The 15178-nt window shown below is 36.9% G+C and overlaps 2 protein-coding genes across 2 annotated transcripts; one reads left to right on the top strand and one right to left on the bottom strand.

The window, feature by feature from the left end:
* Positions 1-2430: 2430 nt before the first annotated feature.
* Positions 2431-4528, bottom strand: LOC112577055. Its single transcript, XM_025259967.1, has 5 exons — positions 4257-4528; positions 3689-3880; positions 3359-3461; positions 2976-3033; positions 2431-2784 (listed from the first exon to the last, which is right to left on the bottom strand). The coding sequence occupies exons 1-5, from the start codon at positions 4521-4523 to the stop codon at positions 2457-2459; spliced, it is 948 nt and encodes a 315-aa protein (XP_025115752.1). The 5' UTR covers positions 4524-4528; the 3' UTR covers positions 2431-2456.
* Positions 4529-5712: 1184 nt separating this feature from the next.
* On the top strand, positions 5713-14614 carry LOC112576698 (gamma-soluble NSF attachment protein-like). Its single transcript, XM_025259347.1, has 10 exons — positions 5713-5862; positions 7115-7182; positions 7737-7821; positions 8312-8329; positions 8655-8795; positions 9272-9338; positions 9780-9850; positions 10091-10249; positions 11679-11808; positions 12066-14614. The coding sequence occupies exons 1-10, from the start codon at positions 5798-5800 to the stop codon at positions 12192-12194; spliced, it is 933 nt and encodes a 310-aa protein (XP_025115132.1). The 5' UTR covers positions 5713-5797; the 3' UTR covers positions 12195-14614.
* Positions 14615-15178: the final 564 nt, after the last annotated feature.

Raw genomic sequence — 15178 nt, 5'->3', positions numbered from 1 at the left:
ATGTTACTATTACATAATACATCAGACATTAAAAGTACAACATTAAATATAAGCATACATAAAAACAAAAAAAGACCCAGCACTCCAGGAACGGGAGCCAGCAGTATGAGAACCTTCACTCATAGGTGTGTCCTATCCATGATTTGGTTGTGTATGTGGATTGCTGCCAGAATAAAAGAGTGCAGATAGGGTGTGGTTCTAGCTTGGGGAACTGTAAATCTACCACTTCTCTCTATACATCTGTTTCACATTTCTGTGGGAGTAGATGAGAGTCGCCGGCTAAAATTGCTGTCAGTTTGTTTTACAGAAGTTTGTGATGTATATAGTGTCTCTAAGTCATTCTGCCCCCTACTGCTTTTTTAATGTTTTCGTTCAGCTTGTCCCTATTCTGTTTTTCTTTGCTCCCACCCCATCACACTAGGCCAAAAGGTCATGGTGCTACATATTACAGAAGTATAAAATAGTTTTAGGATCTCTGGGTGCACCTTAAAGATATAAGTTTTCTCAAACAGTAACGGTGCCTTTTCTTGACAATGCTATCAAAATGAACTTCCCAGGTAATGTTATCATCGATAGTTATACCTAAATATTTGTAAGTCTACTCTTTTGACAACCTCACTTTTAATGAGTATGTCATCAAAAACAGCCCTGTTTTTCCTGAAATCTACAATCATTTCTTTTGTTTTCTTAACATTTAACTCTAAATTATTGTTGTCACACCATGTAACAAAATTTGTAATCTCTTTCTGTATAGTAGGAATCATCATCGTTGGAAATCTGTCCTGCAAATCTGGTGTCCTCTGCAAATTTAAGGGCAGTTTTCGTTCCTGTGTCTACACTCCACCATGTACAGGAAACAAGAATATGAGAAATAACATCACTAGAAATTTTTTTTAAATTGTGCTAAGATTCCTTTGTACCCAAACAAAACCACCCTTCCTGAAAACCCTAACTTTGGTTTTCTGAAGGCTAACATTGAAATTGTCCTCAAATTCTTTTTGCTTTTGTAGACTTTTATTTGAGTAAGAGCAACATCAACATACAAATAATAACATCAAGAGTTGTACCACATCTATGTACACCATTACCACATCAAGTTCATTTATGAAGGAGAACAATAAATATGAAAGCCTTGTCTAACCCCAACAGGAAAGTCAATCCGTAAGAATATCTTTACATCTTATGCAAGACTTGACATTCTTGTATATGTTTTGTAACATCTTCAACATTTTGCAACTCCTGGAGACCACAGGGTATTCCATAGTACACTTAAATTATATTTTTTATATCTCAAAACCTTTTTTAAAATCAACTTAAAACCAAACATTTTTCCAGACTTTTCTAGCACAATGGTGTATAAGGGGAAGCAGTTTTGCTCTTCTACGATCTTCGTGTGTTCAGTCAAGACTTAAAATATGAGAGTATGCTTCACCCAAAATGCTAAGGAAGTGATATACCCTGATTATTGTCCGGGTTATCACAATCCCTGCTTTGATGAAGTTAATATCAAAAGCACACCTCCAAGCCTCAGGGTACAAGTGTTTTACTGTCCCTTTGCTTTCTGCGACTGTTGTTTTATCAAGATATTCCACACCAGTCACATCGTTTATTCAACCATGTGGAATGTTTACCCTGGTTGGACAGATGGAGTGATCACCTCTCATGACTGAAAATGTAATAACTTTATCGATATAGTAGGTCATGGGTAGTTTCATTAGTGACGGCTTTAACCATATGCCAAGAATGCGTACACTCATCTCTTACCATTTTTCTGTTGGGTTTTTTTCCCCAGGTTTTTAGATATATTTTCATAACAAGCTCGCTTCCTCAGCGACGAAATTTCCTGAGATAATTTTGAGGTGCACTTCTAGTAGCGTAGCAAGGGGTTGTATGTGTGTGAGAGCGTCCAAAACTCTTCTTGGAAAAAAATACCATCCTTTAGTCTTTGATCTCACTGACCTGGATGAGTTCCCTGGTTGGCGACAAGGATCCCGTGTCCGGCAGGTCAACTCTTAGAAGCGTCAATGACCTAAGGCAGGGGTCCCAAGTCGAAGTCGACAACAGACTAGCGTTGACGCTGTCCCGGGGCTTGAGGCCAGCTTGACAGTCGATCAGCGTGTCGATGTAGATGGCCTCTTCCACAGAAGAACAGGGGGTCAGAACCGAGCTCTGTGACTGATGCCGATCGGAACTGGGTGCCCATGATGCTTTCACCACCGAGTCGAGTTCGGCAGGGGCAGATTGTTCCACGTCATCGAAGGAAGACTTCTTGGAGGAACTGGCTGCAGGCCGGTCCGAGAAGCATATCCATGGGCTTCCTTGCAAGGTGTCAACGTGACTGGAAACTGGCATCAGCGTCTGAAAGTTGCCTGTCAGCACCGATGGCTCGACCGCCGACGAGGCGCTCGTCAAGGTGACGTTCATCAGGATGCTTGACGAAGTGGCAGGTATGAGACTTACGTCACTTCCGTCAAACTTATTTCCAGAATCTGTCGGTCTGAGCAAGTAAGACTTACCCTGGTGTCCACGACCATGTCCAGCTGCTGCTGCGGCGGTGATGACGGCAGCAATGGGGCGAGAGATGGAGTCGATTCTTTGGAGCCGATGATCACCTGGTTCGACGTGACGTTTCCAGGAGCTGGGCCATTGCTCTGATCCGTGTCCATGAAGGAGAGGACTTGTCGCTGGACGTTCTCTTCTTTTGCGGAACGAAATGCGTATGAAGACAAGTCACGTAGCACTGTCAAGCCTTGGATCTTGTGTTCACCTTTCGGGAGCATATAACTACACACACAGAGAAACACACAGCCCCCCCCCCCCCAACACTCTTTTTAATATTTGCCTTTCTATTTCACGGTCATTATCCGAACAAAATCTATTCCAATTACATTTACACATTGTGCTATAATGTGTTAGGTGTTGTCTCAGAACTAGTGGTGCAAAGCAAGTGAACTACAGATTATTAAGCAACTTACTTCAACACACTACAGGTGGGACCTGGCTGGGCGCCAACAGAGCAATTACTCTTACAATCTGCAAGCAACAAAAATATCGACCGTGTTATTGATACGGTAATTACGGTAAGATGGAGGATACAGTTGTTTACATTTCATCTCGTGTCAGCCTTTTCATATTTTGGTTTATCGGTAACTCGATTAAAAAAAAAAGAAAAAAAAAAGCGTGTCTTAGTCTCTCTCTCTCTCTCGTGCATGTCTCTCACACACATTGCAGACAGAGAGACAGGGAAACACAAACGTAACAGTTTATATGCAAGATGTGTTTAGCACCGATTAGAGGGAAAAAAACCTGTTGATGAACGTTTCATACGCATAGATGTACGGTATGCACCAAAACTCACTGTTAAAATCAGCAGGTTTGTCTGGACGCAGCAAGGGATGAAGAAGTATAGATGAATTGTTTGAGCTGGGTTCTGCATTGAAGCCAGCTGGCTGAGACGAAGACTGCGACATATAAAGCACGCGTACATATATGAAATCAAACTTATTCCACTGCAGACTGAAGCATTGAAAAGATCGCAAGCACGATGCACAGACTGTACCTTAGCAACAACCCTGAATAGAAATGGGAGAGAAAGAGTAAGAAGGAATCAGGCATAATCGTATAATCTTTTTTAATGTATCATGTAAACTGTAGGAATGGCCAAAACCAGCTGTGTGCACTTTCTTACTTGCGGACAAAGCGTGGCCTCCCGAGGTTTGGGTCGCTGGCGTCTGGCGCCCTTCTCTGGGCCGGAGCGCCGGCAGCTGCGGTGGAGGAAGGCGATCATCTCGGGGCGGTCTCGTGTGAAGAGTGAGTTACGGTACTCGGACAGACTCGCCGCCTCCTCTTTGCTCTCATCTAACATTATGGGGTTGGTGATCTGCAACAATATGCCGGCATTCAATTCATACACCCAGAAAACACGTGAAAAGGCGAGCTATGGTATTTCTCTAAAAGTTGTATGGATGATGATGATGATGATGTTGTTGTTGTTGTTGTTGTTGTTGATGATGATGATGTGCAATTTATATAGAGCAGAATCACATTCATATAGGAACACGACAGAAAAATGTGTAGTGCATGGAGGAATAGAAAAATGGGCAAAGATGGCGATAAAGTACAGTCAAAATAATGCTATATAGGAAGCATCAACAACGAAGAGCTAGCTGCAAGGGGGAGATGTGTAACGATTGATCGTTGGTCGTTGTGATAAATATATTACACATGTACTGCAATCGACATATATATGCATATACCTTCTTAAATCCGTAATGGTTTAGCTGACGTACAAAACTTTCAAACTTCGACGTCTTGAATGGTTTGGAGACTGCAAGCAGATATTCTTTCTCAAACTTGTGCCGCAACACTCGCACAGTTTTTCCATTGGGCCCCCAGGAGATGGCCCCAGACGTGCAGGAGTTGACAATGCGCCACAGTCGAGCGGGAAAGCGCATCACCATGGAATCGCTGCTTAACCGCGGTGGAGAATTCATCGTCTGAGCAGCATTAAGGAACAAAATCATCGAACCGTTGGAACGCTTGATGTTGCAAAATCGACCTCAGAGTTACGTCAAATTAGTGGTTAAGGGACGGCAGCTATAAAATGACGACATTAAGTATGATTGACGTAATGAGGTGATGACGGCAGCGGTTTGCCGGTTTTGTCAACTGAGGTCGGTTAGACACTTTACTTCAGATGTTGAGAGTCTCACTTTGATGTCAGCTACCTCGTTTCCGTCTGGGTGGAGACCCATTCATATACGATTGCTTTAGCGAATGAATAATTATAAATGAATATATAATTAAGCGGATGTTTTAGAGCTAAGATATATATGCCAAATACAGAAACAAATTGAACAAGGAATACAATTTAATATTAATTACATTTATTACACATTCAATATTCTCAGCTACTAACATTGAAAGAATGTTCCGTAATAATAATAATAATAATAATAATAATAATAATAATAATAATAATAATAAAAAACAATATGTGTTGGCTTGTATAGGGCCTTATCCTGTGGTCAGCTCATGGCGCTTCACAACTGACAGAAGGATATGTGACGTCAAAATAAGATAACGACAAAATGTCGGTGTTCACCGGACCGTGTTACCACAACGTCCACATACAGCACGAATAACAATCCGCAGTCTACATAACAAAACACAATGCAAGCTGTAATACACTCCATCGCAAATGCAACAGATCGATCCAACAGGCAATATATATATATGATAGGTCTGAAGTCAGTGTCTCTAACTGCAGTAACAAGCGATTGGTGTGTGAGGAGTGGAAAAGTCATATGTGCATCCCGACTATTTTAGCGTGACGTGTAATTTGCTCTTTTCGTTGTCTGCAGAAACAGAGGGAAAGCTCGGAGCGGTATGTGTTTTATATATATAATAGGTCTATGGAAAAGAAAAAAAAAAAGTTTGTAGAAATAACAGTGAAGGGGAAGTAAGCTTAGTACACAGTAATAATAAGGAAGTCGAGATTTATTTCCCTTTAAACTGCTGTTCTATATTTCCTAACCTGATTCTAAAGGTAATCATTTTTCTGTTCTTGTTGTTGTATATGGATTTCTCTGTTAAGTTTTCTTTCTTACCAGACGAAATACATTTAGTCACTTTTATTTTTAAGTATCTTGCAGGCATATAAATGAATTTCCAGGACTGATCTAAAACTTTCGGTTGTGGTTTCTACCGCAGACAAAACAATGGAAAACGAAAGATAAAAAAGATCCATGCGAGTTTCTACGAGAAACCGCGAGCTGATAGCAGACGAGCTTTCAAGATGTCGGCTACCACTGACAAAAAGCTTGTTGAAGGCTTAGAACATTTACGTCTAGCCGACAAATGGTGAGTTCTGGGTTAATTTTTAACTCCACCATGAGTATTTATTGTTAATTTAATCAAAAAAGCTGAAAACACATTACGTATCAAATTGCCCAGGGAAGCAAGCCTAGATCGTATTAACGGCAGTGAATATCCTCTTCACGGTCTTCAGTTTTTAATCTTGATTTTCATCACAGCTGATTACGGCTGATTCATAAACCGCTGCTATTCGTGTGCAATGCATATCTGTTTTACAGATGACTTTTCAAAATAAGATCATATTTAAATTTTAGCGAATAATGTAAAGCGAGACTTTCGGTGTCTGCACTGTCTTTGAACATATAATGTGTACTTTAAGTTTAAACAAAGAAACAAAAAAACAAACAAACAAAAAACAACAACAACAACAACAAAATATTCGTTTAGATTTTTTGTGTTAAGAAAAAAATATAAATTCTATTTCACATTGATAAAAGCGTTTTGTTGCAACATGCACGCTGCAGACAATTCATGTACTAAACATTAAGAATTAGATAGGTATATAAAATATTTTAATTATATATTAAAAACATATGCCTTTTTTCGTACAATAAATACCTCCAAGAATTGAACAGATAAACACGAAAAAGTTTTTAGTAAAGATTGTGTAGGATGATTGCTTATTACATTCAAATCAGGCCTTTAGTTTCATGTCTAGTCTTCTTAAACTGATGTGATTTGTGTATACTGGGGTTCATAATCTTTTTACCAATGCATGAACTAGTAAATCTCTCTTGTTACCTTCTTTTGTATTGCCACAGATCTCATTTTCCGTCTTCTTTGATACTTTCCACCCCCCACCCCCCATTAAAAAAAAGCAAAAGTGCAGCTTTATAGTGGAGGCAGAATTACATATCTTAAAAGATTTGTTTAGAAAGAGAGATGTTTAGTTAAAATGCACATTTTTTGTGGGCACACCAAAATGAAAAAACCATTGTAATGAAACCAGCTAATATGATGGTTATGAGTGTAATATTGAGTGTATTTTAATAAGTTTGTGAGAGAGAGAGAAAGAGTGAAAGAGAAAGTGAAAGACTCAGTGAGTGTGAAAAAAGAAAGGGTGAGTGCAAAAACCAGTTAGATCACTCATAACTTCGAAGAAGTGCCAAAGTGGTTGGTATTTGCCATATTTTCAGCATCTATATACAAATTTTGACAAAAACATAGCTGCCCATTTGTTGTCCTTGTTAAAAGAGTAATATAATTATTCTTAATAAATATGACACTATGTTGTCAGCATGAAGACATCTCTCTTCAAATGGAAACCTGACTTGGATGGAGCTGCTGCTGAATTTGCAAAAGCAGGTAATTGGTGCAAGTTTTAGCAAGCATGTGGGCATGGCCTTAGACATGTCCTTTTAGGAGATGTTGTCATGACCAACTAGTTTTCTTACTGCTGACATGTTTGTAGCTCTTTTTGTTTTGACACATCAGCTGTATATAAAACCATATAAAAGATAGGGCTTAGGTATCGTTACAGACCTTCACTCCATGAGCATTGTGCACTTAACAAGGACTAGAGACTAGAATTGTTTGTTAAATAATTAAGCAGATTATATCTGATTCTGTCTGAAAATGATCTCTAGTAACTTTGTAATAACATTAGACTATTTCCCTTTATACTTTGAGAAATCCATTTAAGTTGTACAATCAATATAATGAGTTAGACAAAAAATTCATGTCAGAATAATCAACCTTGACTTTGCTTAGAAGATCAATAGGATCCAACTTACTATTTCAAAATATGAGTTTTGTGTATGTGTTTATGCAAATAAGAGAAAAAGAGACATATTATAGGTGCAAGAATCGTTGTATTTAATGTTGATATTTGCTATAGTTTTCTTTGTATGCCTTTAAAGGCACAGCCTTCAAGAATGCCAAAGCATATGACCAAGCAATAGAATCCTATGTGAAGGCAGCAGAAGCACAGAAAGCCATGAATTCATATCCTTTTTTGTGATGCAAAGGCAACAAAGACAAACAAGCTGAATATTGGTTCTTGTCTTCTACTTGACTCAGGACGAGGGAGATAAATATAATGGGATTTTGTTATGGTTGAATTCAAAAGCAGCATCATGCAATGTCTTAGTAGAGATTATCACAACTGTATGTTGACATGCTGACTGCCAGAAAGAAGAAATGTGACAGGGAAGGATGAGGTTGAAGCAATGACCCACAATTCACTCTTAATGGACATATACACTAGAATTGCAAGTTAGCTTTGGTGCTTTGAATGCAAATTGTAAAGGTTACAGAACAGTTATAAATTCAGTTTCTGGAAAAAAAAACTTGTTTTATAGACTCAGCAGATATGAGTGCATCTAATAGATTTGATAAAGAGAGGGAAAGGTTACAGCAGTAGCAATACTGTTCTTGAATTACTTTGAATATATTACAGTGAAATATATTATTGTTTTCTTAACTTCATGTTTAAACCTTTCCATTCAGCCAAGTAAGTGAAATCATATTTATCATACACTTCTAGGCAGTGATAAGTGAAGTGTCAAGCCTGTTAGGATTTTGTCTTTTGATCTTGAAATATAAATATATAACAGTAATTGTTCATGGTTGTATGTTTATTGAGACTGAAGATGGTTAAGCATGTTGCAGTCAAGAATTGTATTCAAGTCATTTACAAGCTTGTAATGATAATTGAGATGGTTCTTTTCTTTTTACTATGCAAGTTTGCATGTTCTTTTGTAGATATATCTTTTGATTATTTTTTAGCTGCTTTACTAAGACCACTTGAGTATTTTGACATTTTATCTTGTCTGCAGATCATATGAGCAGGCTGGATTGCTGTGCAAGGAAAATAAGGCTTATGATCAAGCAGTAGATTTCATGGAGCTAGCAGCATACATGTTCCAAGAACATGGAACCCCTGACACTGCAGCTCTTACACTGGAAAAAGCTGCAAAGTAAACGTATAACTTGAATGTACTTAGTTGATGTTGTCTGTGTTGATGAAAATTCATGTTGTTATTTTGTTTGTGATTGTAATAGTAAGACCTGTTTGTTACTTTGTTGGACACTGTAGTAAATAGGTTTTTTTTCGTTTATTGGAGAAAGAGATGTAATGTTAATTGCCTGCTAATATTTTGTAATATTAATATCCAGTCCCAAAGCATTTCTTTTTATTTCTTTTTATTTATTTCTCTAATTGCCTATAATACAACTTTTAATTCTTGTAAAAGTTAAGAGAGTCAAAAATGGTAAGATCTTTTATTTCCCCTCTCATTTAAATCAGGATTAGCAAAAATAAAGATATATATATATACTCACACACAGTATACTGCATTCTAGAGATGTCATGTGGTGACTTTGTTAGAAAATGTAATATGAGTAACTGTTGTTTATAAATCTTGATAGTTGATCGTAAGTTTTTGTTGGCCAGGATGGTGGAACAAACACATCCTAGTAAGGCAATACATCTTTACAAAAAGGCATGCGAGGTTGCTGAGGTGAGTAACTGGCTAGATTAACAAAAGAGATACGCTGCAGCTATGAAAATTGTTCTGTGGACCAAACAACCCAATTTATGTATATACATGTCATTTTTATATGAGTTCTAGTTTGTGGTATCTTCCTCAACAAAAATAATGTCAATTGAATAACATGTGCTTTAGAAGCCATGACTGTGTAATAGAAGCTCTAGCTTTATTCAGCTTCTAGTTAATATAAAATTATATACCACACCATTTTACTTTCTTAAAACCTCTAGCAATCTGATATTTGGGGATTTTGTAGTTTATGTATGCAATCTTGTTTTGGTTCAAGTAAACCTGCATTGTAATCCCTTGAGCTAAAGAAAACTAAGTTCTCCATCTGTCCCTTTACTGTATGTCTTAACTGAGGACAAAGTTATTTTTTTTTTATGAAACCACAATTCATTTTCGTTCAAGTGTGAGGACAGACCGATGCAATCAGGGGAGGCTATTGGGAAAGCAGCAAGGCTTCTGGTGAAAGAAAACAGGTAACACTATTTTTTTTCTTACAGTTTTCAAAATAAAATCAATTAACTTAGTGTTTTTCTAATTATTAAAAAAACATTATTACACCATAATACTTGGTTTAACTTTAGAAGTGTTACATTTCTCAAGAGTTCTACCTAAACAATGCAGAACTAAAATAAAATTGACAAGAAAGAATATTAAAAGATCCTCATGCTTGCAGTATGATCATAAACAGTTATTTTTCATACTTCTGGTACAAGGTTTGATGAGGCTCTAGAGTGTCTGAAGAAGGAGATAAACTTCTACTTGGAAGTGGAGTCATATGCTCATGTACGCAAAGTTGTCCTGGGAATTATTCTTATTCATCTTCATCAGGAAGATTATGTTGCAGCTGACCAGTTCTTCAGAACTGCTTTGAGGTCGGTGAACTTATTTATCCTTGTTTCGTTGCCACTGTTGCATTTTATCTTTGTAATTTATAGTTAAATGTGGATTTTAGGTACAGGAATTACTCTTTGTTGTAACAATGAGCTGAGGGAATGGGAATGCTGCAAGCTATCACATCATGTGAAAGTAGTCATGTAGAGGATTATAAAAGGAAAGGGCTGTCCAGAATGCATTTTGCTGTTTTACTTTCAGCAATAAACATATTGTTGTCTTATCCACAGCTTTATTTATGAATTTTGATTTCTTACCACCGGTTTCTTACCACCTTCAAATCCAAACTTAAGATCCATTTTTTTAAGAACAGAGACTTAACTGCAGCCCTGTCCTGACGATGAACATGCATAACGTGTTCATATTTACCTTGTGTATGAGTAGAAGTGAGCTTGTCTGTTACATACGAATATGGGTGCATGGTTGTTAGTGATTCTGTTTATGTGAATAGGTCTGTCTATAATAATAGTAAAGTTGATTTGTAAAGTACTTTTCCCCACCATTAAAGGTGGTCTCAAAGGGCTTTACTAAGAAGAAAAACACACAAACATAATAACAATGGATGCTGGTCTCAAAAAAAAAACTTTTCTCTGTTCTTATCATTATTTAAACTCAGTCCCTTCCTTCCAGCTCTGGACTTTGAAGACAATCTTCGCAAAGCAAGGATCAATATAAGCAATGTCTTGAATTTCAAGTGTAGGTCAGTAAAAAGAAAGATTTGCTGGAATACTGAATTGAGAACAGAACACAGTCCTGGCACTGAAGATGCAAAGGTAACAGCAGTCCAGTTACATGCACAGAGCAAGATGCAGGATGACACAAACACATCACTAGAGGACATCTTTGAAGCGCAAAATCTAATCTACAGACAACATGTAGTAACGTACGTGGTTCATAAATCGAAAATGGAAAATAACATAGTCTACAATGCCAGAATAGTTAAAGTGTCGGTAAAGGAGGTGCAAAATCTTGTAAAGTCAAAAATCCAAAGCAAGATGGCAAAACGAAGAACAGGAGATAGAAGCCATTAATGGAAGATGTCTATTGTAAGGAATGACGCAGCACAAGCATTGAAGAACAATCCATAATGGAGGTGATCAGCACAACAAACACCACAGATGAATAGGAGAAACCAAAACTTGACATAGATCCATGGACGAGACAGAAAGCTTGTCCCCTCCAGCCAGTCAGGCAGAGGGACATCAGTTCTTTAAAGCACCCTGAGCAAATCATTGGAAAAACACTGAAAATGCTCGTTAATATTATTATTCTTTTTTTGACATTACCAGATGACATAAAAATTTGTAATAAATTGATGATAAGGAGAATGTCATAAATGACAGAGAATTCTCTTGTTTCTGGTTCTTTTTTCCCTTCTTCTGAATTTTCTCCAAAACATCTTACTCGCAGTTACCCTGAATTTGGTACCAGTGAAGAGGCTGGGGCTGTACAAGATTTGTTGAGAGCATATGATGATGGCGATGATGAATCAGCGCGGTCTACACTGTCTTTACCCATCTTTAAATATATGGATAATGCTGTAAGTTGAGATGTGTGTTTTACAGTGTCATACAGATGTTCATGCATTTGAAAGTATATGTACTACTAAGTGTAACAGTTTTACTAGAGATAAAAGATGAAAGCACCAAAATGTTTACACACTAAACTTTTTACAGGTTTTGGTAGCCTCAGATATGCATTGAATGCAACAAGGAATGTATTTTAGTGATGAGTGTCAGACATAACTTGCAGGTACAGGATGTCTTTATATCTACTGAACATTTTATCTCTCCACAGTTTGCCAAACTGGCCCGTGATATGAAGGTACCTGGAGGCATAGTGAGGTCTAAATCACCTGAGGGAGGAACCAGTGGTAGTTTAGGAACAGCAGATGAGGAGGAAAAGTACCCTGGTGGACTGTGCTAAAATTCCACTTGTGAGAAAATCGACAGTTCTGTGTGCAATCATACGTTTTCTCTTGGTACATAGCTACTTAGATGTTAGCATCTTTGAGTGATCTTTGAAACTAAAATATTATGTCATTGTCGATGTTTAGTCATGAGGAGTAGGGGGTGGGAGAATATAAAACATGGGTCAAAAAACTTTATAAACTTATAGTTTTCGTATTAAATTTTTTTTTTTTGGAGGCAAGGTAGAGGGTTTGCAAGAGTAGTGTCTTGCAGATTGATATGCAGTAGGTATTTTGAGGAGTTTAATTAATTGAGAAATGAGTTGTGATTACCTTATTTGTGATAAACTTTAAAATGATATTTTTATGGCAGTGGTTGTAACATATAAGAATTCAGCATCTTATTACAAAGTAACCTCCTGCTGGTTTTTAGGTGTCCGTATAATGAATGATTTTTGTGTTAGGAGTAGATGCTCATAGCTACTAAACAGCTTAGTAGATTACATACTAGTTCTTTATGCTCTTATCCTTTTGTGTGAAAGAACTGTTCTTAAAGTATTGAACAGAATAAACTGCAGTTCGCCTCATTTTTACTTTTGCAAATTTATTTAAAAAACCGAAAATGGATCAATACTTAGACTAACCAAAGTGAATTTTCGGATGACTCACTTCAAGACTTTTTTGTTTATTGTTTGGTCATCAAGTTTATGTGAGTGGTTTCTCAGCAGTGGTGACATTAGTCTGAGGCATCAAGAAGGCCCTGAGATTCATGTTTTTTTGGTCGTCGATTGTTCTTGACATTTACAGTGAATGGTTTGAATGCATAGAATGTTGGGTACAATGATGTATAGTCCAATTTTGTGTTTATCTTGATTCCAGAATTAATTAAATGTCATGTGCTAAGATTTGTATTGTTCTTTTTCTATTATTGTATCTGTCAAGGGTTCATTGTATGTACATGATGTGAACTCTGAACCTGTTTATAAACTGCATAGGACTCTTGATGATGAGACCATGTATAATTTATTATTTGGCGTATCTGAAATACCATCAGATGTTACTTCTTGTACTGAATTATTTGTACAATAAAGTGTTTTTATTCCTATCTTAATATGCATTTCCAATCTTTCATATTTCTCATATTTTTAGCTGATTATGAACATATACATGTCAAAATGTTTTTTAATACTCTAAATTTTCTAAACCTAATTGTTGTCATGAGACTTGTTTGTGGTTTCAAGTAGTGATTAGGAATTGGGAGTTCAAGGATTGCGCCAGTACTGTTATCAGGAAGAGTCATGTTTGTTTGATGTTTTCACTGGAGATTGGAGAGAGTAGCATAAAGTCAGCATGTATTTATACATACTTTTCTTATACCTCTGTTTTATAGATACATTATCAGGATTTCTAGAGCCATGCCAAGACGTGTTTGTGCATTCACAAAATTCCACTGATTATTGGTTAGTAGAGATAGCATTGGTCAAACATTTTTACGTTTCTTTTTATTAAGGTTTTTTTTAACCATATGGAAAAAAGACCACACACACATTGACAGCAAACATCAGTCTTTATGCAATATACAGATACATAGTATATTATGAACAGTAATTTATATTCTGTTGTGTTGTGAAAGAAATTGTTTTGAAGTTTCATTGTCAAGGCATAGGCACTCATTTACAAAAAAAAAATCTCAGTAAGCTCATAACAGATAGTAGAGGACCAACTTATGAAATAGAAAATAGTTGTGTTCAGGTGCTTTGACTGAAGTATGCTGCTATCTTCATGGCATGACAACTGCTAACAATACCTAGTGCAACAGCATGGCAATGCAAGGTGTTTAGACCAGCTACTTGCATATGTGGTGACTGGAAAAGTACACAGAAGCTTGTCTATTTTTTTCTCCTTTTCTTTAATTATGGGTATTTTGAATGTTGTGGGTATATTTTCTGACGTTCATATATGTATATTTTCATTCATCTTGTTTAGTATCATTGATATTTTAGCATCAGCAAACCTTTAGTAGCCTTGATTTATATAACAACCAACATTTCTTGGAATTTGTACCCTAATCTTGAAGTTATGCTTTTACTTTTTTCCTTTTGTTGGTCCACTGTCGGATATAGGAGGCATGCTTCCTGAAGATTTCCGTTTTTAAAAAGGCTGGCAAGAAAAGACTTTAGTACATTTTGATCAACCAGGGAGGTTACATTGTGTCCATTTCAGTTATATATTACAATATAACTAGATATGTTGCTCATAAACATACATTATGTTGCCAGTTTTATTCTTATATTCTGCTGTAATGTTTGGTCCTTCAGCAATTCTTTAGGAACAAAAATATAAGAAAAAAAGTAGAGTTGCACTGTTGTGTGGATGTGTGTACGTGTGCATGGCTGCTTGTAGAAATGGCTTGGATAAATATAATGTTCTGCTTCTAGCCTGAGGTAATGCAGTTATTTCTGATCATCAGAGATGAAAGGTGTTGACAACTGGGTGATAAAAGTTTTATGGAGACATTTAGCACCTTGGTGAACGCTATTGTTTGTGACTGTATTGCACCATTGGTGCCTAAAATCTGTAACAGCTTTTGATGTTTCTTGCTCGGTCATAACCCACCCGCCACATTCATGATAGCATTTCTGTGCACTAAACTGTGTAGACCTGTCACTTTGATTTTTATCTCGATTCACATGAAATAACCTCATGAATAACCTGTGAACTTCATATCTCATCATCATTACAGCTACTGCAGTTATCAGCAAATTTCTTTTTATACAATAACGATGATAAATTATATGATACCGGGGCATTTTCCTATATAGTTGCAAGCCAGTGTAGTTGGAACTTGAGGCCAAATAGAATGCAGTAACAATAATTAGTGATAACATGTCACAACAGGTGCACATGCACACACAGAGGGAGGAGAAGCATGTATTTTTATCACAGGCCATGGTAGTGTCTTGTCCTTCAGGTTGGCCATAAACCTTGTCATCTATACCTG

The sequence above is a fragment of the Pomacea canaliculata genome, linkage group LG12 (genome assembly GCF_003073045.1).
Source record: "Pomacea canaliculata isolate SZHN2017 linkage group LG12, ASM307304v1, whole genome shotgun sequence".
Taxonomy (NCBI): Eukaryota; Metazoa; Mollusca; class Gastropoda; order Architaenioglossa; family Ampullariidae; genus Pomacea; species Pomacea canaliculata.
This window is presented reverse-complemented; position numbering and strand designations above follow the sequence as displayed.

Coding starts and splice junctions, on each gene's coding strand:
- LOC112577055 (XM_025259967.1), bottom strand. CDS start 4,523: ATGATTTTGTTCCTTAATGCTGCTCAGACGATGAATTCTCCACCGCGG. Junction 3,462..3,688: donor AGGCCACGCTTTGTCCGCAA/GTAAGAAAGTGC, acceptor TATATGTCGCAG/TCTTCGTCTCAGCCAGCTGG. Junction 2,785..2,975: donor CCCACCTGTAGTGTGTTGAA/GTAAGTTGCTTA, acceptor CTGTGTGTGTAG/TTATATGCTCCCGAAAGGTG.
- LOC112576698 (XM_025259347.1), top strand. CDS start 5,798: ATGTCGGCTACCACTGACAAAAAGCTTGTTGAAGGCTTAGAACATTTA. Junction 7,183..7,736: donor TGCTGAATTTGCAAAAGCAG/GTAATTGGTGCA, acceptor ATGCCTTTAAAG/GCACAGCCTTCAAGAATGCC. Junction 11,809..12,065: donor TTAAATATATGGATAATGCT/GTAAGTTGAGAT, acceptor ATCTCTCCACAG/TTTGCCAAACTGGCCCGTGA.